Source organism: Micropterus dolomieu, linkage group LG21 (assembly GCF_021292245.1).
Source record: "Micropterus dolomieu isolate WLL.071019.BEF.003 ecotype Adirondacks linkage group LG21, ASM2129224v1, whole genome shotgun sequence".
NCBI classification, from domain to species: domain Eukaryota; kingdom Metazoa; phylum Chordata; class Actinopteri; order Centrarchiformes; family Centrarchidae; genus Micropterus; species Micropterus dolomieu.
In genome coordinates this window covers 3,278,994-3,301,932 of record NC_060170.1, presented here as the reverse complement: position 1 = coordinate 3,301,932, position 22,939 = coordinate 3,278,994, and the positions used below count along the sequence as shown (strand labels likewise).

General features: G+C 40.7%; 2 protein-coding genes across 3 annotated transcripts; one reads left to right on the top strand and one right to left on the bottom strand.

Moving 5' to 3' along the window:
• Window positions 1–5,694: 5,694 nt before the first annotated feature.
• LOC123959606 lies at window positions 5,695–11,459 on the top strand. Its single transcript, XM_046033743.1, has 5 exons — window positions 5,695–6,394; window positions 7,748–7,848; window positions 7,947–8,165; window positions 9,744–9,917; window positions 10,434–11,459. Exons 1-4 carry the CDS (start codon window positions 5,937–5,939, stop codon window positions 9,887–9,889), a joined length of 924 nt encoding a protein of 307 aa, XP_045889699.1. The 5' UTR covers window positions 5,695–5,936; the 3' UTR covers window positions 9,890–9,917; window positions 10,434–11,459.
• LOC123959608 lies at window positions 10,030–17,487 on the bottom strand. 2 transcript variants are annotated; one of them, XM_046033744.1, is made up of 5 exons: window positions 17,314–17,487; window positions 14,254–14,466; window positions 13,591–13,839; window positions 12,217–12,358; window positions 10,030–10,778 (listed from the first exon to the last, which is right to left on the bottom strand). In XM_046033744.1, exons 1-5 carry the CDS (start codon window positions 17,321–17,323, stop codon window positions 10,664–10,666), a joined length of 729 nt encoding a protein of 242 aa, XP_045889700.1. In that variant the 5' UTR covers window positions 17,324–17,487; the 3' UTR covers window positions 10,030–10,663. The 2 variants fall into 2 exon arrangements, with proteins under 2 accessions (XP_045889700.1, XP_045889701.1); XM_046033745.1 differs by lacking the exon at window positions 17,314–17,487 and having other exon boundaries at window positions 13,591–13,834; window positions 14,254–14,372.
• Between the last annotated feature and the right edge of the window lie 5,452 nt (window positions 17,488–22,939).

Here is a 22,939-nt window from a genome sequence, read left to right as displayed (position 1 = left end):
TGAAGTAACTGGTGTATTGGTAAACTTTGTATTTACAATGGAAGGAAAAAAGAAACTAGGCCTATGCTTTATATGCAGTATCTTTGTGTGGTAGTTTTTACAGGCATTTTATAATATTGTACAATTTTACATTTATGTACAATATACAGTATCATCGTAAATCTGGGAAAACCACAAAGATACCATCATACAAAGTGTAAGTACTTTTGGCCCGTTTGCAGCAGGTGATGGTGCATCATCATCATCACCATGCTGACGTTGGTCCATCCATAATCCTTTACACATTTTGGACATTTGGACCTTTCCTGTGGTGCCACCATCAAGGTTTGGATAAAGAGAGGTCACTCTTTAGGCCTTTTTCTAGCGGTCATACATGTTGTTTTGCGAGTCATAAGCAATCAACCTATTGTATTGTTTAAGTATGAGGACGTGTTGCAGCCATAATACACATAATGTGTAACATATGTACATTAAAGTGCAGTGTTTCCCATTACTTCCGCCATAGTTTCAAAATGAACCGAAAATATTTTTACACATCTCATAATAACATTACAAACTTCTCACGTTGTGTTTTGTGGGCGCTGCTGTAAGCTTGCACGCTCACACACTTTGGCATCCCACTCGAGACAACCACTTTTCTTTTGAGGTAACTACGGTTAACGGTCTGTTTCTGTCACTCGTTTCTGAGAAGGCGATTAGGCTAGCCGAACCTAAATTTGGAGTGCACACATATTCAAGCCTTCATGGTAAATCCAGTGAAACGGACCGGTGCGAGCTGACCGGTAGGTTAGAGACTTTATCCTGTCATTATCTCTCTTTACAAAGACAAGTATGAGAGTCCTACCTGAAGAGAGGCTGTGAAGTCTTCATGTTATGCGGTACAAGAACCACATACAGCATAATTTATCAAACTGGGTTGGACTTGATGAATAAAGAGCCTAAGTCAATCGCTTCCCCTTCCGACCCATGGGACCTTATTTCGGAAAAAACATTTTTTGATCCTGTTTGAACTGTGCCCTGAATCACATAGTATGATGTTTGTCATTTTAAAAGATAAAGTTGTTTGTCAAGAAAGTTGACGGTTGTCGTTAAGCAGTAAAGTTACATTTAGTTTTGTGTGAAAATCGTTCAATGAACTACATCTTTCGACTCTCACAATATACCTTAGCAACATGTTAACGTGGTTATGCCAGCTAACGTTGATTGCTTGCTTGCTACTAGCTAGGTAACTTAGCTGTGTTCCACGCAGAAATATATCTCACCTGATGTGTTTAATCGAACAACTCCTGGTCCTTTTCTCACTTCATCTACACATGTAAGTTCTTTGACGTTAGCTTCAGTAACGGTAGTTTCAGTTATTGAGAGTCTTTTGGGTTTGTTGAAGTTATGTATTTTCATTATTTTATTCATTATTTATAGTTATACAATGGGTTTATGATCAAATAGTTTACTAGAGCACAACATTGTTTACAAGGGTGCAAAGTTCTTCATAGTTAGCCTCTTAATTTTGCACCAAATGAATGCATTTAACTTTAAAATGTACAAAATGTTCTTCCAGGGGGGCATGCCCCTGAGAGGGTCCGAGACCCACCCACCATAGTCTCTTATAATCCGTTGGGAAACACTGAAGTGCTTTTTGTATCACACACGCTTCATTACCCCAAACCTGCTGCAGCTGAAAGGGTGTAACAATGAAACGTTTCTCCCAGCTGAAGTCGCTCAAGCTCACAAGAGGTGAAATGAAACACCTCATCAGCGCTGTGGAGATCCAAGAGAGATGGGTGGGACTCTTGACCTAGTGAAGCTTCATTACCCCCCACCCACAGAGAACAATGTGTCCAACATGCTGACTCTGAGAAAACCACAATGATATCATGGTTCAGACCAGGAAACCCCCCAAATTATGTTGAGAGGGACACAGCATGAAGATCCTTTGGACAAGGGCAGCAGTGTGGTGAAACATTTCCACATTCACACTCGTCAGCTCATACTGGGACTCTTTTCACAGAGGGGACCCCACAGGAGACAGGAACTTAGGCAGAAATTGGTCAATAGGGCCTGTATCAAAAATTAGATAATTGAGGATTCACTTAGATTTTAGTGACCTAATCTATTCATGTGGTTGCCACTGGATCATTGGTGCACTGAATGCAGCACTTAAGACTGATCATGCAAATTGCAAGAAAAGATGACTGTTTTCAAATATGTCTAGTCCAATAGAACTCAAAATAAAATAGCTGAAAAACGGGGCAGAGTTGCCTCACTGGAAAAGTCTCCAGCATTGCAGCTGACATGGAGTTTTTTAGAGGGCATTGCATCACCGATTTGTTTTAGGGAACATTTTGTTGCCAGGCATCTTTGTGTCAGTGGGAACTTTGGTGACATTTCCAAAGTCTAGAAAAGTACTAGGGGAGAGGGGATTTTTATACTGTCCACCTAATGATGCACACTAAAGCACAAAGCTATTTGTTTGGGAACTCAGTAAAGACAAGAAAGTAAGAAAAGACAGAGTTGCACTGTGGATCACCCTCTTCCATTACCTGATTTTATTGTCGGGACAGTCACACTCCTTGAAAACCTAATTGGTATTTTCATCTACCTTTAGATGGATGAATAGAGGCAAATCATGAGTAACACTTTCACCCCAGAAATCCAAGTATACATTCTAGTTTTAATTTGAGTTGGTTAGTTTGGTGATGTAACTACCTTGTCAACTGATGTTTTAGCCACGCTAGCTGCATGCCTCTTTGCACTGTCAGGGTTCACAGGCTGGAAATCCATGGCACAAAGCAACACAGACCACCTGGCAGGGAATGAGTGGAAATGGCCAGCAAATATACTGCAGGGCTTACGAGTGAAAGTGGAACCAGCTGAGCAGGAGGAAGTGAGAGTCAAAGGACTGGGACAGATGTGACAGTCACAAACACTCCAACATGACTATAATCAATTCTATAATCAAAATTTGAGCCATCAGGCCCAATGAAAATTAGGAAGTCTCAAAGAGCCGTATCAGTAAACTACACTGCTCAAAAAAATAAAGGGAACACTTAAACAACACAATGTAACTCCAAGTCAATCACACTCCTGTGAAATCAAACTGTCCGCTTAGGAAGCAACACTGATTGACAATCAATTTCACATGCTGTTGTGCAAATGGAATAAATGTAAATGTAAATGCTCCGTACTTGTATAGCGCCTTTCTAGTCTTTTCGACCACTCAAAGCGCTTTTACAGTACATCTGCATTCACCAGTCATACACGTTCATACACTGAGCCTAAGTGCTCAAACGGAAACTAACATTCACACACATTCATACACTGGCGGAACAGCCGCTCTACCTCCTGAGCCACAGCCGCCCCATATATAGACAACAGGAATAGACAACAGGTGGAAATTATAGGCAATTAGCAAGACACCCCCAATAAAGGAGTGGTTCTGCAGGTGGAGACCACACACCACTTCTCAGTTCCTATGCATGAGACGGAGTCTACAACCCACACAAGTGGCTCAGGTAGTGCAGCTCATCCAGGATGGCACATCAATGCGAGCTGTGGCAAGAAGGTTTGCTGTGTCTGTCAGCGTAGTGTCCAGAGCATGGAGGCGCTACCAGGAGACAGGCCAGTACATCAGGAGACGTGGAGGAGGCCGTAGGAGGGCAACAACCCAGCAGCAGGACCGCTACCTCCGCCTTTGTGCAAGGAGGAGCACTGCCAGAGCCCTGCAAAATGACCTCCAGCAGGCCACAAATGTGCATGTGTCTGCTCAAACGGTCAGAAACAGACTCCATGAGGGTGGTACGAGGGCCCGACGTCCACAGGTGGGGGCTGTGCTTACAGCCCAACACTGTGCAGGAGGTTTGGCATTTGCCAGAGAACACCAAGATTGGCAAATTCGGCACTGGCGCCCTGTGCTCTTCACAGATGAAAGCAGGTTCCCACTGAGCACATGTGACAGACGTGACAGAGTCTGGAGACGCCGTGGAGAACGTTCTGCTGCCTGCAACATCCTCCAGCATGACCGGTTTGGCGGTGGGTCAGTGATGGTGTGGGGTGGCATTTCTTTGTGGGGCCGCACAGCCCTCCATGTGCTCGCCAGAGGTAGCCTGACTGCCATTAGGTACCGACATGAGATCCTCAGACCCCTTGTGAAACCATATGCGAGACAATGCTAGACCTCATGTGGCTGGAGTGTGTCAGCAGTTCCTGCAAGAGGAAGACATTGATGCTATGGACTGGCCCGCCCGTTCCCCAGACCTGAATCCAATTGAGCACATCTGGGACATCATGTCTTGCTCCATCCACCAACGCCACGTTTCACCACAGACTTTCCAGGAGTTGGCGGATGCTTTAGTCCAGGTCTCATCAGGAGCATGCCCAGGCGTTGTAGGGAGGTCATACAGGCACGTGGAGGCCACACACACTACTGAGCCTTATTTTGACTTGTTTTAAGGACATTACATCAAAGTTGGATCAGCCTGTAGTGTAGTTTTCCACTTTGATTTTGAGTGTGACTCCAAATCCAGACCTACATGGGTTGATAAATTTGATTTCCATTGATTAGTTTTTGTGTGATTTTGTTGTCAGCACATTCAACTATGTAAAGAAAGGAGTATTTAATGAGATTATTTCATTCATTCAGATCTAGGATTTGTTAATTTAGTGTTCCTTTTATTTTTTTGAGCAGTGTATTTATTCTCTTTAAATGTTCCCCGATTTACCGTGGAGACGAGCAGGTGGTTTGGATTGTACGTTTCTGCTGTTTTAGAATGGCAGTGAAAGGATCATGAGTCAACGATGGCATGGGATGTATACCTAAAGCCAGTGTTTGTCATGATTAGAGGTTCTTGCAGCAGCTCTTGGACTACAGTATTAATTTCTCACTTTTCATAATAAAGTGGTGACTCCATGGTTGACTCAACAGACTAAAGGAGTGTGCTTAATCAGACTCTGCAGGAGAGCAGCATACTTCCATGTTGTTCAGTCCAAACATCAGAATAGTCATAACTCATTCAGATTTATGGAAATATAACACTGTTTTGTCATTTAGTCACATTTCTTTTAACTCATTGGCAGCCTCGTTAAGTGAGTGGACTGTTTGTGTAGCCTAAATAAATGTTCAAACACAAGGGAATGCATTTGGTTTACTCTCTTTTCAAACGGGGGAATCCAAATTAGTACCTGCGCGTGTGTGTCCCCCTCCAGCCAGTGACGTCACTACTCAGGAGGGATGCCCATTCCTGCAGATCAGTCATAAAGGGGTGGAGCTCTGGTGCCCCCTTTCCTCCAGTGCACAAGCTTTGCGTGAAAGTTTTTTACCCACCAAACAACATGCTTCAGCTTCACCAAAAGGAATGTTGCTGTCACACTGAGTTAAATTTCTTTTTTGTAGAATTTGCCTCCTTTTCTTCCTGCAGTCAGTACTTATTAATATTAATGATGGGCGTTTCACTGACCATTTATAGGCAACTGTGGGCATTTGAAGGGTCGGACAAGGAACTCCCTCACATGCAGCCCAGTTCAAGTTGATTGTGATTTATAAAAGGAACTTGCTTACAGATGTACCTATGCACGGTTTTATAAGTCTGAATATTTTTTGGCCCACGCCATTTTTGGCTTTTGGGCGCAGGTACACCTTTAGTGAGGTTTCTACGCACTGTTTTATAAATGAGACCCCAGAAATGACACATCCGAGGCCCTCAGGGAACGGAAAGGAACACTAAAAGATCTGCGAAATAACTTGGGGACAGGCCTTTCATAGCTTTGCAAGTAATAAATAACTTGAAATCACTTCTAAAAAAACAACAGGAAGCCAGTGGAGGGAGGCCCGGCTCGGTGTGATCACATTTGTGATCCACGGCCCTGCCTTCTGTAACGCAGGCCAGAGGTTGCACGCCTGCGTTTTACTACTGCATTTGGAAAGACTGGGGGCCTTCGGAATGTCCGGAATGGCAATCACCTTTACTCTAATTACTTTCCTAACATCATGGTGCTGTCAGCTGCTCCTTAGTTTCCTCACAAGTCGCAGGTTGTCACTGTCCTCTGCGCTGGTGCACGCGGTCACTATGAGCCTTCAGACTGTCTTCCTGGCGCTCTCAGTTTGTTTTAGCATGTTTTCCTCATCTCCCTCCCCTCACCCGAATTCTGCTAAGTCAGGCTGCTTCAAAGTCAACAACTGCAAATGCATCATGAAGGATGGGAGCGGGGTGATAAACCTGAAAGCTATGGGAGATGCGGATGGTTTCCTGGGCCGTTTGAAGCCCGTGTCAGCAGAGGACATGCCGGAGAACAGCACAGAGACGCTCCTGTCCTTCAGCCCCTGCCAGCCATTCTCACTGCCAGAAGACCTGACAGGAGCGACGGACTGCACTAATGTCGCTGCATGCTTCATCGTCAGGTAGAGCAGACACGAGTCAGTGCTAAGATTCACAACAGCAGGACTTTGTTGAACATATACTTTTTCAGAATGTTTCCAGCCGCACCTTCCTCCTACGTTTACACTTCTTCATGGTCCTGTGTAACTGTAGCCATTGTGACTTTGACCGTTAGGTCTCCCTTACCATAAGAAATAAAGGTTATTACGTAATTCACAGCACAGTGCTTTGAACAAGAGAGACACCTGCAATAATTCAGCTAAACCTTCTAAACTTCGTCTGAACCAAATGTAAAGCAATTTTGATACCTGCTAAATATTTTTATAAACTGCTGACTTGCTAGTTATAAGGTAAGGCTGGCAAAATTAAAACGTTTGGTTACTGTCAACACTGAATTGTATCAGTTCCTCTGGCTTTGTTACATGTAAAAGTCCGGTATTTAACTTTAGTAATGTACAGAAGAGCTATCAGCTCGATTTGCTTAAAGTACAAAATGTTGAGGACAACTGGTTTAACCTTTAATCGTTATATTTTATAAGATTATCACATATAGGCTAGATTTGAAACCCGAGCAGCTGTTGAAGGAGCAGTGGCCACCAGGGGGCACCCCAACACACATATTGAAGATGCGAAGACTTGTGCTTTTATCATTATTGATTTGACACAGATTTTATTTTATCAATAGAAAAAGCCTCTAAGCTTTGACTGCAAATTTGCGAATGGAGTAGAGGAGGTCTTTCCTCTGCTGTTTTTTGGTCCGCAGACTCTCTTCATGCTTGTTGAGTCAGCGGCGCAGAGCTCTGGTCTTCTTGGGTCTCAGATCCAGGGGCTTGTACTTCTTACCCTGAAAGAAAGGAAATTAACTTTCAGTTGAGTTGAAAACACCATGCCGTCAGAATAAAAACTCTGAGAAGTGAAGGACAGGAAGAGGTACACCTACAACTGTTACTGAAATCAAGTATTAAACACTTTCCATAATAAAGAAACCATGGGTTCTTTGTTATTCTTTATTAAAATATTCTGTCACCGTGGACAGTGACAGGATATTTTCTTCACTAACTGTAGTAGATTGTGGTGCATATTTTGCAGATTGCAAAGATTATTAAAAAAAAAAAAGGGGGTGGGGGGGGGGGTGTTAGGGTAAGGAAGAGATGATCTGAAATTCTGTTTAGGACTCCAGAAAAGTCTGGCCCCTGGCCTTTACATACATGTCTGGGAGTATTGCAACTGCTTGTTTTTTGGATTGAAGTCAACATTGAGCCTTCAGTAAACATGCTATCATCAACACATATGAGATTGTATCCTTTACATACCTTGAAGGTGACTCAAACAGTCAAAGAAGTCCTTGTTCTTTTTTTGTGTTATTTTGTTTATAGGTATCACAGGCTCAACAGACGCTTTATCAGCTATGGAAAACATGATGGGAATGAATTTCTCTACAATGACACCGTGAAGATGCTGTCTGTCTCATATTTTTGTGAGTTGCAACACAAAACTTACATATAATTCACATCACTGATCACTTTGTCACTGTAGTGTGATGACCTGATAGCCAGTCTTCTTCTCCTGTCCCAGCTCTTGGCGAGCAGCCGCTGACAGTAGTTCATTACCACTGTAATCCAAATCAGTCCACTTCTTTTATCCGGGACCAGAGCCTCAGAACTGAGGTGCCCCTGCAGATCTGGGTGGAGAGCCCCTGTGCTTGTCCAAATGCGTGTGCCATGGGGGATCTAGGTGTAGGCACCATCTTCCTCATCATCCTCTCCCTCAGTGCTGCTGCATACTTCATCCTTGGTAATGCTTTGTCTTCTTTAACCTAAATAATGCCAGTAAAGTGTAAAAATGAAGGGAGTAAGGCTCATATCACCGTCTGGGCCCCTATAGTCTACAGACTCCAGTGTTTATTACACAGCAGCATAGAGCTGCAAGAACTATACTCAAGGTTTTACTGTTTTTAGAGCATCACCCAGTCGTGGGGCCAAAAATGTGAGTAAGTAACTTTATTTATATAGTTCATTGCAAGAGCTCGATGTCTCAAAAGGAAACAGGGCAAAGGACAGGAATACAGAACAATAAGACCACTCGTCTTCAGGATGATGTTACAGAACACAATGTGCAATCACCAAATTAAAGGCTTCTCCCTCTGGGGGCATGAACGGGGAAGTGATCATTTACTGTAGGTGTAAGAGTAGGTTAGAGGAATGGCCATGTGGTGATGAAGATTAAAATAATTGGTGCTGAGCAACCCCAGTTGACTTTGACAATACAGTATATTCAAATGGAAATCTAATCTTGTGAGATTAGAGGAAAGATCCTGGTATCATAGAATTATAACTAAATTAGAGTATTTGTCCTTTACTTGAGTATTTCCATTTTATGCTACTTAATACTTCTACTAAACTAAATGGATCTGACAGCTACCAGTTGATGTACAGATCAAGATTTTACATGCCATATCATCATCAGCTTATAAAATATCATACATCATTTTCAGTTTAACTTCCCAAAATTATGTAAAATAGTTCAAAGGAGCTTCATCTTGAGCAGTTGCAATATTAAAAAGCTGCTACACATTAATGCATGAGTATTAATGATTCAATATAGCAATGTTTAATAAAATAAAACTGACGGAATCCGTTATACATTTTACTTTTAATACTTTAAATACTTTAAATACTCTAAATACTTTAAATTCTTTAAATACTTCAATTTTGCTGATAACCCTTTATGTAACATTTTGAATGCAGAACTCTTGCTTGTAATGGAGTATTGCTACTTTTACTTATGTTAAGGATCAGAATATTTCTTCCACCACTTTTTGGGAACCACAAACATCCAAAGAAGATTTTGGAAACATTTGCCCAGTAGTTTTTGACACATGTACCAAAGTGTTGCACAGACAGACAGAGCCACCAGCTCATTGCTTACCATCTTATACACCTTCAAATTCAACAGCCACTATGTCACTTTTGACCGTATGCTCTGCCACAAGCCAACCACAGTCAAACAGTCTGCACAGATGGCACTCCAGCCAAACAGACTCAATAATTCCTCATTTTGCTGGATAGGCCTACCTTCAATTTATTTTTATAGTCTAGCCAATGTTTCTGTTTATGAGTCACATTGATGGGGTTTGGGCTGACTAGCATGCCTGTAGTTTGGTATAACTACCAAGAAATAACAGAACAGATGAAAACAGGAATCATATTAATAAAAAGCATTGTAAGACAAACAAGAGATACTAAGTCAAAATGAAGTGATCCTGGTGGAAATGGACTTCCAGGAATGACAGCTAGAGTGAGCTAAACACACAAAGTTTCAGTCAGATTCCTTTTCTGCTTGACTTTCACCTCCCCTCCATTCTGCCGACAGGCTCCTGTGGTCTAAGGCCTTTTCGGAGCAGCAGTGGAGTCCTGATCTCTCCAGAGCGCAGTGTGTGGTGTATGATCTGCTACCTCTGCACTGAGAGACGGCCAGAAAGAAGACACTGTACAGACATGGCACGCTGTGAACAATAAGCAGCTGCACACCTCTGGACCACTGCAGGTAGTCTCACTGTGTGAAGTTTTTTGATCTGAAGCTGTCATGTCCCATGGAGGGCCCAGAGCCAGTGTGGTTCTGTTTTACAATTTGCTGAAAGTGAAAAGTTCCACACAAATTTAAATTATTTTTTAATGTCATAGTTACAAATAATGTGTGCATGGAAGCAGCATCAGTATCCTCAGTGGTTGTTACAGTCCTAAAACATGCTCAAATACTTAAAAAAAATAAACATTGTATCCCTTTAGTCATATTTGTTGAATTACCAATAGTTTAACTTTTGTACATCTTTTCCTTTCTGTTCACACGGTCTCTATATTTTACATTCTTTACCTTTACAGCTACTTTGCTGTCAAATATTTTTGGAATATTTCCTTTTTGGTTGCTCTCCTGTGTGTGCCCCAGTCTTGTCTCTGTATATGTTCCTGTTGTGAGTTTTATTTTGTTTCTCTTACTACTTTGTTTTTTCTCAAGTGGCCCAGCAGTACATAATTATATACTCTTATTTTCCTGTGCCCCCAGACTCTATTGTGGGGTAGTTTTATTTTGGCAGACTCCCCAGCCTCTCGTTATGGAGCCTCCATTTGTGGACAGTTGCAGACCTTATCAGCAGAGGCCTGTTTCCCCATCGCTCTTTTCTGTTCTGCCCACGTGGATGTTCTTTAGGGGCAAATTGGCTCCATCTGTTTTCTGCTCTGAACTCTATATGCTTCACATCTCAGCTGTGCTCAGAGTCCTCCGGTGTGATGTCATCAGAAGGTGTGCTGTGGAGCGCCGGGTCCTGGCTGGTCTTGACTGGTGTGTGAAGGGTTTACATTGTTTGGTTTGACCTTAGATTCCTGAGCGCTGGTCTCCTCTGCTAAAGTCCTGCAAGGGGCACAGATACATAAGATGCAGTGAGTCAAGACCCTAAACACATCCTAACTTTTGAAAGCTTTCCCCTCAGCATCCAGTCTCACTCTAAACATGTAATGGACCTATCTTTGTACAGCACAGAAATGACTCTGTAAGACAACAAACAAGAGGAGTTCCCAAAATGTCGCTATGTTCTTTTAAAGTTGGGCATGTACTGATATATAAAAAAAAGTCATACTATCATTATCTTGTTCTGAATTACATTGGTATTACTTTGGTAAAGAATTAACCTTTTTAACAACTAACATGCGACTCAAAAACTGAAACACAATTTTAACATAGATACCTTCAAATAGTGGAAGTTCAACTATCTGTCATGGCTGAAAAAGTATTAAATGACCCAGAGGCTTTTCCTCTAGTCACACGGGGCAAACTTTACATAAAGAAATTCTAAATCATCATCATGTTTTTCTTTTCATACACCATCCTTGTAATGAAATGTGTAGCCCTAAGGGCCACTAGTGAGGCCTGAGACATTTGTTCTTGTGTCCTGACAGAACACATAATGATATCTTTATTGTCTTGTCCCTATTTGTAGTAATAATCCTAATGTTCATGTCTAATTTGGTAGTAGTGTGCTGACTGCAAACAGTGATATTTAAATGTCCTTTTAATAAATCTCTGTTTAACTTATGTGAGTTTATGAGATATTATTTCGATATATCTATGAACGTAAAATTTATCTCAAACTACATTTAGGGGCAGCACAACAAGCTGTAAACATAACACTGACATGTTATCACCTTATAAAGTTGCACCTTTACACATCCAGCAGACATGGAGCAACATTAGCATTCATCTGGAGTTGTGTTTCTGTCCATCTCATAATTATAAGTCTGGTATTTACTCTCATTTTAGCTCTGTTTTGGGCTCTATATGTCTCTTTAGCTGCTAAAAGCTCCTCTTTCTTCACCAGCTGTTTGGTGCTGGGCAGATAGTGTACAGTCGGTTTATCAGAACTTTTTTTTTTACTGAAAACAGCTGCCTGATGCTGCACGTAACAGGGTTAATAATATACATTAATGTTTCATGGGAGTCTTTTTCACTGAACATCCTACAACTTCATCTTCTTTGGCTTTTTTGTTGCACGGATTGATTCCATGGATATAAGAGATCCCAGTTAGATCCAGTTGGCATGTCTTTACGTGCACTGCAGTTGTTCTAATTGCTTGGGAAAATATTTTTTGTCTCCCCCACCCTCCAACTGACATCACTTCTGAGACCTGTTTTTTAAACTCTGTTCCAGTTTCTGGAAAGAATGGTGAAAACCACAGATGTGACGTGAAAGACATTATCCAAGGAACAGAAGATGAAAATGATGCAGATGGCTGCTCTGCTATGACTCGCAACAGCCTCCACGGCCCCAAACACCACCACTAACAACTCATACCTCATCTCCTCAGTCTCAGGGTCCTGCTCCTCGTCATAACAGAGTGATGAAGGCAGATACAGATGGAGTTCTGAAACCTTTGCGGCGCCGGGATGTCCATAAGGAGCCTGCCTCTTATTGTCGCAGGGGGTTGTGGGAGTTTCTGCGAGGAGAGCGAGTCACGGTCAGAGATGCAGCTTTGAATGCAGTCACATTTATGCTGCAGATGTCATTTGCAGCTTGCCAATAATCTAAACGCTATGATCTGGGGCCGGATGATAAATGGAGCATAACTTCAACAACTGTGTCTGCTTATCACTCAAGGATATCCAAAAGGCAATTACCCAAACTGCAGCAAAAACATACACTGCCCTCAATCCAAATAACATAGAAAGAATGCAAAACAGAGAAACTTTCATGTCAATTGGCAATGAAATTGGATTATTTGTTTGAGTCACCAGAAATAAGAACAGCTGTTTCTGCCCAAAGCCAGAAGAACTCATATACGCATGTTGTCTGAATATGATTATGGAGATTTGCAGTCAGTTGGAAGCTGTCATGCCTGTGTGTGTTTGTGCGTGTTGATCAAAAATGCTTTTCAAGTGGTTAGCATTGTGAGTAAACAGCAGCTTCCGTCCCCATTATGAAAGGTAAGAATCCACATTACATTTATCTGACGCTTTTATCCAAAAAAAAAATAATTGCTATACACGTCAGAGGTCACACACACCTCTGGAGCGACTAGGGGTTAAGTGTCTTGCTCAGGGACTCATGGTGGATGTCTCACAGTGGGAATTGAACCCAGGTCTCCCACACCAAAGGCAAGCATCTTATCTATGCGCCATCACCACCCAGATTAATACCCGATAGAGTTAGACTAAACAGATGATAGAATTTTTAAAATCAAAAATCTGATCATGGTTTTGGTTTAATTAATTATAACTGTAGCATGTATCAGTACTACACTGCTTATTTGTAAGAAACCTTAATATGAACAGACTCTGGATATTTAGATCAGATTTAGATGCTTTAAGTAAGCATGGATTCATTTTGTTTTACATGGTTTAACATGATGTCTAAATTGGGTAAGTCCTCAGTTATCTATCTATAATAAAGCCATAATAAAGGTCTTATTTGGTTTGATTAGCAGTGCAGTTTCCATGTTGATGAGCAGGTGTTAAGCATGAATTTTCCAGTATAATGAAGAAAGGATTGTTAGAAGGAAACGGAACATGAAAACTGGTAACTCAGCACATCCAACCTTCATCTTTGAACAAATGGAACAAATGATCAACAGAGTAATGAACCAAGTTGTGGTTCCCATGCTGTCTACTAATACTGATTCATCAGTCAGCATAGAGGCTACATGGAAATCAACATTTATGATTAATTCACCTGCTGCGCCACTGACTGGATCTCTGTGATGGCACACAGTGGGAGTCTGGAACAGGAATTCTGGGGTCATCTCAGGTCTGCTCCCAGTCCTGAACCTTGATGCGAGTTTTGTTCTGCTCTCCAGCCTTCCGTTGAGACTGCTCAGCAGTGTCAGGCTCCCATCTACCCCATTTCTGCTCTGTGGTGTCACCCTGTGTGTCACCCTCCCACTGCTGGGCCTCTGCTGGAGGGGACAGCAGAACCCCTGTACTATGACAGGAATAACAATGAGACAATTACATATTTAAACATAGATATATTTGCCTCCAGCAGTGGCAATACTGACAACTTGTGAAGTTGAAATGATATGAAACATGACATAAAATGACATAACATGAAATTAACTGGCACGTCATAAAATGACACAGCATTAAATTAAATTACACAACTTGAACTAAAGTGAAACACACAACACTTGAAATTACATGACATGACACAAAACAAAAAGAAATGACACGACATAAACTGACATGACACAAAATTAAATGGCATGGCTTGAAATGACAAGGAATAAAATGACACAAGATGATACAACAACTTTAAATGCCAGCATGTCATGGCAGAACATAATTGTATGCCATGTCATGTAATTTGTGGGAAAGGTGACAGACAGCATGTAGTCACCTTGCAGGCCAAGGAGCTCAGAGCCTCTGGAGGAAAGCCCTGTGTCTCCATATGGTTGCGGTCTCAGTGGAAGCAAAGTGAACGCTGTGCTCTCATGAAAGGGTTTAGACTGAAAGTTCCTCCTCTGCTCGCTGTGGACATACATGCTTTCATCTGCACCACACCCTGCTTGACGCTTCCTCCTCTCATTCATCACACATCCAACATGTTTTTCTGCAAAGACAGATGGTGCACAGTCAGTCACAGTGTGTGTAGTATACTGACTCACAATATATTCATTTAATGAGTGTGTGTGTATTGTTGAGTTGAAAGGCAATACATTGACCTGTTTTATAGGCACTGGTATGGATTTTAAACTTCTGATTGTGACATTTTATAAATGGGTGTTCCCTGTGTTCTTGGATTTTGGAATATGGCATGAATGTATTACATAAATTAAAAACTTCAAAGTATGTCTTCAGAATCTGTGTTGAATTTATTGTCATGGAGCTAAAACATTCCTAAAAAAATATGCCTTTGTTTGCATCCACTAAGTGAAACCAGAGTTTATGTTTGATTCAGTATGTTCACATAATGTGTCAACCACATGGCCTGGCGTAAATATTCCTTACTCTGCATACAGGAAGCTTTTCCTGGTAAATCTGCAACTATAGAGCTTTTACATTTTCCCATTATTTGGTGTTTTAATGATGATGATGGTGGACAGCACTGTCTTACACATCACCATAATCAACTGTTTATTTGGGTTATTTGGGGTTGGTTGGTAGCTGTGAAGGCCTTAGCATGATTCACATTCATATTTTCATTCTCAAACTCTCAGTGTTTGTGTCAATATTGAGAGGTGTTGATAATCATTATTGCAGAATGTGTTTTGGCTTTTTTTAAATTTCCTCCTTCACAATTTCCCCTCTCATAATTTCAAATTTCCTCATGGCTGGCACCTGACCATGTCCCATGTACGAACCAGTGTCTCCTATTTGAGTTTGTCCAGGGACCTTTGTTGCCTTCCTGTCATCTCTCAGAATCTCTTATAAAGACACAAAAATGCTAATTTCAGCATAGTCATCTAGAAAACCGTTCTGTTTTTTTATAGTGTTTTAAAATTGAGTGATAAACACTTCATATAAAAATCTAGAATTGGCAGAAGTGCTTTAGTGTTTAATTTTACAGAAACACCAAGGTTGTATTTGTGCATGCTGGGCATGTCTCACCGCAGCTTTATGATAAATGCAGTTTACGGTAGCCTATATGTGGCTGAGAGAAGGTAATTCTGAGCTTGACAAAGATTTTATGCACCACATAGTGCAGCTGCAGGGACTGATTATCTTAGTTTCCCTATAAGAAGTTGAGGTTGTTTTAAAAAAGAAAGAAAAGCTGACAATGTCAATGAAAGCCACACCACATTATTCTGGGGGCAGGAAATTTTGATTGAGGAGGTAGGGGTAAACAAGGCCTTATGACTGTTGACTTATTGTACAGACTGTAGGATGTTTTGAATATAGCTTACTGTGTGTTGGCTTGTTTGCATACCATGATAACACCAAATTTATATTTGGCTTTGGTTATGAACGATAGCTTGAAGTAGGTTAACATTTTTATCTAATCAAATACCATTTCTCACTGGTATTTTGTAACAAAAGTCATGCAATATGTGTGTGTTCTGTAAAACCCTCTAAATAACTCTCTGTCTGCAAATAACAGCTTTTTACTCCAAAACTTTCAGTGGATCAAAATTCACACCACCTAATTGTTGCTAATGAGTCATGTTAAATTGTGGCTAAAGGCTCAGCTTCCAAAGCCAATGCAGAGTCTCCCCTTCTGAATATAGTTAATTATCTGCATCTTTGCATATTCTCTAAAACACACCTTATAAAAAATCATTTCACTTTAGATTTAGTTTTGTTGGGTAGGCCTATTTGGCATTAGAACCACCAAATATTCAATCAGATCAATACAACTTTGTTTGTCCATGCAAGGGCAACGGTTTGCTGCAGCTTTCTACCCAGTTGTACACACAACAAGTAAGAGAGAGAAAAAATATAATCACAGGGCTAAAATAAGAAAAGGCTATGAAACTGTATGTAGAATTTTGGAATAAATACATAAATAAATAAATAAATAAAAATATTTGCATTACAATTCATAACAATATTAAGAGTGTACAGCCATGATAGTTTTGAGCTTCAGCACGCTAACATGCTCACAATGACAAAGCTAACATGTTTACCATGTTCACCATCTTACAGTGGTTTAGCATGTTAGCATGCTAACAGCTGATAACTATGGTTGATAATTAGCACTAAACACAAATCTTCAATACAGCTGAGACTGCTGGTGGTGCTAGAGGGAAAGTCAGGGGATGACCAAAGACATTAACATTTATTTTTCTTGGCAGGTCATACATTTGCTGTCAAGGTTTTTCACTAAATGCGAAAAATGTCAATCTGCTGGTGGTGACTGTAGAAAAGGGGATCACCAGAGTAAGTAGGATTCATGGTCTGTGGACCATAAGTGTTTGTATTTCATGACAATCTATCCAGTAGTTGTTGAGATATTTCAGTCAGTCCAAAGTGGAGGACCAACTATCCGACTGACCGACATAACTGTAACTTTTTGTACAACCTTTTTTTCAGCCCAGCAGCCCATACATGGTCATCAAACTCCCTGCAAAAATCTTGTCAAAAGCACACAATGGGAATTAAGCACACAGACTGACTTACAATACGTGTGTACTCCTTTTGATTACCAAACAGTTGGTCAGTATAGTGTTGGATTGACTGGGGCTAAACTCTGTGTGTAGTCTAAGAGGACATGGCAGACGTTTCCTTCTATCCTGGGACATTACTACACAACAGTTCACACAGCCTGACATATTTTTAAGGAAAACAGAAGGCACACACCTCTGGAACTGATTCGGCCGTTTTGTTTCAGTGACTTGGACATGCAGGGTTATCAACAGCATTTTAACAGAAAGCATGTGTGTGTGGTTACGGTTACAGTTCATTACACTGCCTTTCAGCAACTCTCCCACAATGTTTAAAGTTCTGTGGCTGCTCTTACCTGCTCTCATTCACACATTCAAGTCTTTAAGCAGGGCTCCCTGTGGAATCATATATGCAGAGTTGAATGAAATCCCATTTTGTAATGTTCCTCCATAAATGGATCCACACCCAAACGCTGATTTTAACAGCAGGGCTGTTGCTGTAGACAGACTCAGCTGTTGCTAAGGGGCCGTGAGCTCACTCTCTGGGTTTGTTTGTGGTTGGTAGGGGTGTTGGGTGGGTAAGGTGTCATAGTTCTCTACTGTCATGGTTACAAGCTTTGGTTTGTGTGACACAATGGCATTATGGTTGATATTTTAACAAGGCTCTCATGGGATGTAACCTGCTCTGGACATGTGGATCTTCATCAGTGTTGAAGATCCACATGTCCAGCTCAACAGTGTGCTAAGAATGGTGTTAGTAAGTGTATGTTCACAACCAGCATGAGTGATTTATTTGACTTTGGGTGTGGATCCTCCTTTTCCTTGGGTCATTTGGTGGGAACAGTGCTGTTGGAACATGGCAGCAGCAAATAAATACATTGAAATGCCTATCAGTCCTCTGCCAAGAGAGCTGTGGTGCAGGTTGTTAAAGAGTGAGAATGAAATCCAAACCACCTGCAGTAAACTGCAAACTATACTCAAATGCAAAGTTTTATGGGTAATAAAGAGAAGGACACATTCAAGCAAGTCAGGTATTGCAAAATTAAGTCTCGACTTAACTCATTCACATTATGTGTTCTTATCTTATCTGATATAAACACCAGAGAAGAAGAATTATTATTAGATTAGATTTGACTGAAATCTCCACAGGTTTCCACACACAAGTCCTTGTTAACTATCGAGCCAAATTCATATGCAACAATGATGATGCAACTTTTATACTATGAGTTAAACTACAGACTACAAAGTGAAAGTTATTGAATGTATCAACCTAATACACAATGCTCATTTCTGTGCTGTTGCTGACTGTTGTTGGTTATTTCACAATTTAAACGTGATCTGAACCACTACGTGGTTGAATAACAAGCATGTTGGTTAACTAACTATAATACCTGCATGCTTGTTTAGCATCTCAAGTATTTCTCTCAAACTTAGGTATTGACATTACTAAATAACTACAAGTTTACACTTGTAAAGAGTTTACACTCAAAAACTCAACTAATCTACTTCATCATGACTGTGTGGATGTGGTTTGATCAGATTTGATCGAACTGAACAACCTGCAAAACTGTGATCAGATTTAGATCCAGATGTTGCTAAACCCTGGTTGGTGTCCACTTTAAACCCGTGAAAAGAACACAGATTAAAAAAAAGACATACAGAAATTTCTATTGTGAATGAACCAAAAATGTTCAAACTCACTAATAGTAAATATGTTTTCAGGGACTTTAAATGACCACTACAGCAATTTATTCATCTCTATAAAATTGGGTGAGTTGAGACAAATAAATTAAAGAATGGTCAAAATCTGGGCATCAGACGCCAATATATACTGAACTTTATTCCCAAGTGAATCTCCAAAAGCACTGGCTCTTACTGTTCCCATAATGAAAATCCATAACATTTCTGCGTTGTATTCCCCAGGAGTAGTAAATTTGTTTTGACACAGAAAATCAATGCAGTTTCACTTTAATTGAACAGAAACCTTCTCAAGCAACAACTGTTGAGTTATGAAATGCTGTGTATGTCGGGACTAAAGAAAAATGTGTCAATAAACGTCAGTCAGTTCAAGTCATTCATTATGCTTCATTGCTTCAAAAGTTAACTTTTCATAATGCTCTATAATGTTTAAGGGCACCTTCGTAATATTCATGTGGCAATGATGAAGTATGATCATACTACTAGACAAAGAATACAAAATGTTTATGTTTATACATTTTGCATGAGAGCAAACAAGGTATAGATGAACATTATGGTTCTTTCTTTTACTGTAATACATGCAGAGTGTGGTTATGGCTTACAATATAAAAATGATAACACATATTTAAAAGGCTTAAACTGTATTTTTACGCAGACTTTTCTTTTTAATGCAATAGCTTCAGGAATTTTATTCATGGTCATGTTTAAGTGAATACCATCATTAAAGATTAGAAAAAAGATCTATTCAAGGCAAGCTGGAACCCACCCAGTCAAAATTTGAATGTGTATTTTTTTTTTATTATGAAAATGGCATACAACCTGTAATTTATTGTCAAAAGCCCAAACAATAAATGTTGTGCAGTATTTCAATCCAGGCATGCATGAATATAAGCTTCATTCAAAAATGATCTGTTACAAAATAAATACTGTATCTAATATTGCAAATGTAGATTTATTTATTTTAAACTACTATCCTATTTACGAAATCCAAATCTCCACTGGACCGCCAGGCTCCGCAGTGGCTCCAGCTGTTGCAAGGACATGTGTGAAGCAAGTGCAAAGCCACCACAGGGAGTGGAGTTTGTATGTCCACTGACCCACGTGACCTCTATTGTACTGTGGACAGTAACAACACACTGGCTCATGAACCCAGCACTGTTAGCCATGGGAAATAATTCAAAAGATGAGCGACTAAAACAAAAGGTCATGCGTGAGGAGTCAGCTTAACATTACTCAGTGGATTTGGGGCTCCTCTGTGATACTTTTATCACCACGTCATACTGATTTAACTTAAAAGGAGGACAGGTGCAGAAAGAATTCATACAGTCTGCCCTGCGTCTGTATTCCCTTTCACCTGCACTCGGGACTGAATCCATCAGAGGAGGGTTTGTGGCTTTCATGGGCTTCTGTCTGTTTTCATTTACACACCATTTACATCAGCAGCATGGGGCTCACTTTTTTAGATGATATCCAGGTGAGATCTGTTGCAGAACACAGAAACTGAGCTGACAGTACAGCCACCATTGTCCATGAGCTGGCTTTATTTTTTGACCTCTGTCAATCCAGGGAGTCTGTCAAGTTATGCACATGTGCATCTACTGTGGGAGCTGTTATTATTTTATTGCCCCACTAGTGACATAAGGTTCTTAAAGTCATGATGTCTGTGCATTTGCCCTTTTTTTCTCCATCAAAAACCTCAGTCCTGAACAAGATATCTCAACAACTGCCACTACTGCTGGTGACAGTCATGGTCTGCAGGCGATGAACTGTGATATTTTTGGTGACCCCTGTCCTTTCCTCTTTCCCAAATGCAAACATTGATGAGCAGAGCAGCAGTTGACATTTACAGACCACATTCATGCTTCTCAGAGGATGAACCCTTTTCGTTTTGGACTCACCGTGAGCTTTCCTCTATCATGAGAATAACGAGATCAAGAGTCCACAGCCATGTTAGCTCCTCTGTGGGGCTGTACTTAGGTACAGCGGACCTATGAGCTAAATGTTAATGCCAGCATAGTTATGGGAATATTTTATTATCTTTATTAAAGAGTGTGGTCTTTCTATTTGAGAGCTCTCAGATTTCTCTTGGATTTTTTGTGCAAAATCCACCAACCAATATGCAGAATATACTAGAATGCCAGGTGTGGTGCTGAACAATGAAATTATCCCTGCCGAGTTTGCTTTACTTCTTAGAGCTTCGTTTCGTACACGTGATTACTTCAACTGGGTTCATCCACTTCCACCCTCCATGGCTTTATTATATACTTCCCTTGCTTTATTTACAGCTTTTTTAAAGGACAGTTGTGCCGGTACCTTTAAATATGATAACTACATAATGAAATTACATTCATTTTGATAGGTATAGTTAATAATTAGCTTGCGGATAGAGTTTTTAACTTACAGCAACAGCATGTACATGTGTTAATGCTCCAACCTAATCAGCTGCTACAACATTCTGTGAATGCATCAGAACAAAAATCCAATTATAGTGGTGATTCTAGATAATGAATATTCTAGTCCCACATTACATTTTACATTACAACTCCATGAGTCTCTAAGTAACTAACAGTAAAATAATCAGTGAGTGCACTCCTTTATAGTAGAGTGTAATAAAAATTGCAGCCTCACGGTGGTGTTAGCATGTCTTTAGACTTTCATTTTAATTTGCTAAACCCAGGGCATGCGGCTTTGGAACTGATTCAATGAGGATGTTTATGTTTAGCACATTCGAAAATCAGTCTCATCTACAACATAATAATAGAAAGCATGTGTGTGCACTTTCCACAGGCCTTTGGGGACAATGTTTCACATGACCTTTCACCACTGCTGCCACAAGCTCTGCGCTATTTCTTACCTGCTATTAACTAGTTCAGGCAGCTGGATGTTGAGCAGCTCCACTGGCGCAACAGTTGAGATAAATGCTCTGAGTAAGACGACTCAATAACGGTTGTTGAGGGATGAGATGGCATCACAAACTGGTTTTCAAACCATCAGTCTTCTGCTTCGTTCTGTAATCATAATTTGATGTATTACTGTAAAAGGAAACTTTAATTATCCCTGTGGGAAAATTAGTTTGCTGCAATAATAAAAAATCTTCTCTCTTATTCTCTCACCCCACCAGCCTCCCTAACCCAATCAGTCCCCCATTTCCCTATCTAAAAATACTTCTTTCTTTCTATATTATCCCTGCTAAAGCTCTTCTTGTCCACTCTGTCTGTCTAGTACCAACTCTTTGGGAAACCCCTTCTCATCCACAACTTCTCTCCCTACTCAAATGCCATTATTATAACACAATACACACGGCAATTTATTACTTTAACAGCTACATTTCCCCTCAATTTGCTCTCTTATAGACCACAAGAATGTTCACGAGAGTCTTCACATTCATTGAAGCAGTAAGGTAATGGCTAGAGACAATGGTAAAGAATGTGGGAGTTTCATCTTAAAGTAAGCCAGAAGCTGCTAAAATTTCATTTGGAGGGGACATCATATCGTGTTAAGAGAATTGTATTTTGTGCCCCATTCATTTCCCAAGCTACCATGTTTGGGGGCTCATAGAGCATGAGCGTTAGAGTCCTTCTCTGGCTGACTTTCTGCAAACTGTATAGTGGGAAAATACACTGCTCAAAAAAATAAAGGGAACACTAAAATAACACATCCTAGAAATAATCTCATTAAATACTCCTTTCTTTACATAGTTGAATGTGCTGACAACAAAATCACACAAAAATTATCAATGGAAATCAAATTTATCAACCCATGTAGGTCTGGATTTGGAGTCACACTCAAAATCAAAGTGGAAAACCACACTACAGGCCGATCCAACTTTGATGTAATGTCCTTAAAACAAGTCAAAATGAGGCTCAGTAGTGTGTGTGGCCTCCACGTGCCTGTATGACCTCCCTACAACGCCTGGGCATGCTCCTGATGAGGTGGCGGATGGTCTCCTGAGGGATCTCCTCCCAGACCTGGACTAAAGCATCCGCCAACTCCTGGACAGACTGTGTTGAAACGTGGCCCAGATGTGTTCAATTGGATTCAGGTCTGGGGAACGGGCGGGCCAGTCCATAGCATCAATGTCTTCCTCTTGCAGGAACTGCTGACACACTCCAGCCACATGAGGTCTAGCATTGTCTTGCATATGGTTTCACAAGGGGTCTGAGGATCTCATGTCGGTACCTAATGGCAGTCAGGCTACCTCTGGCGAGCACATGGAGGGCTGTGCGGCCCCACAAAGAAATGCCACCCCACACCATTACTGACCCACCGCCAAACCGGTCATGC

Excerpts from the sequence above, each read along its gene's own strand:
- LOC123959608 (XM_046033744.1), bottom strand. Across the intron at positions 13,840-14,253 it reads TGAGCTCCTTGGCCTGCAAG|TACAGGGGTTCTGCTGTCCC; the intron begins GTGACTACATGC and ends TTCCTGTCATAG. Across the intron at positions 12,359-13,590 it reads TCCAGTCAGTGGCGCAGCAG|AAACTCCCACAACCCCCTGC; the intron begins GTGAATTAATCA and ends CTCTCCTCGCAG.
- LOC123959606 (XM_046033743.1), top strand. The coding sequence starts at position 5,937 with ATGTCCGGAATGGCAATCACCTTTACTCTAATTACTTTCCTAACATCA. Across the intron at positions 7,849-7,946 it reads GCTGTCTGTCTCATATTTTT|CTCTTGGCGAGCAGCCGCTG; the intron begins GTGAGTTGCAAC and ends CTCCTGTCCCAG. Across the intron at positions 8,166-9,743 it reads TGCTGCATACTTCATCCTTG|GCTCCTGTGGTCTAAGGCCT; the intron begins GTAATGCTTTGT and ends TTCTGCCGACAG.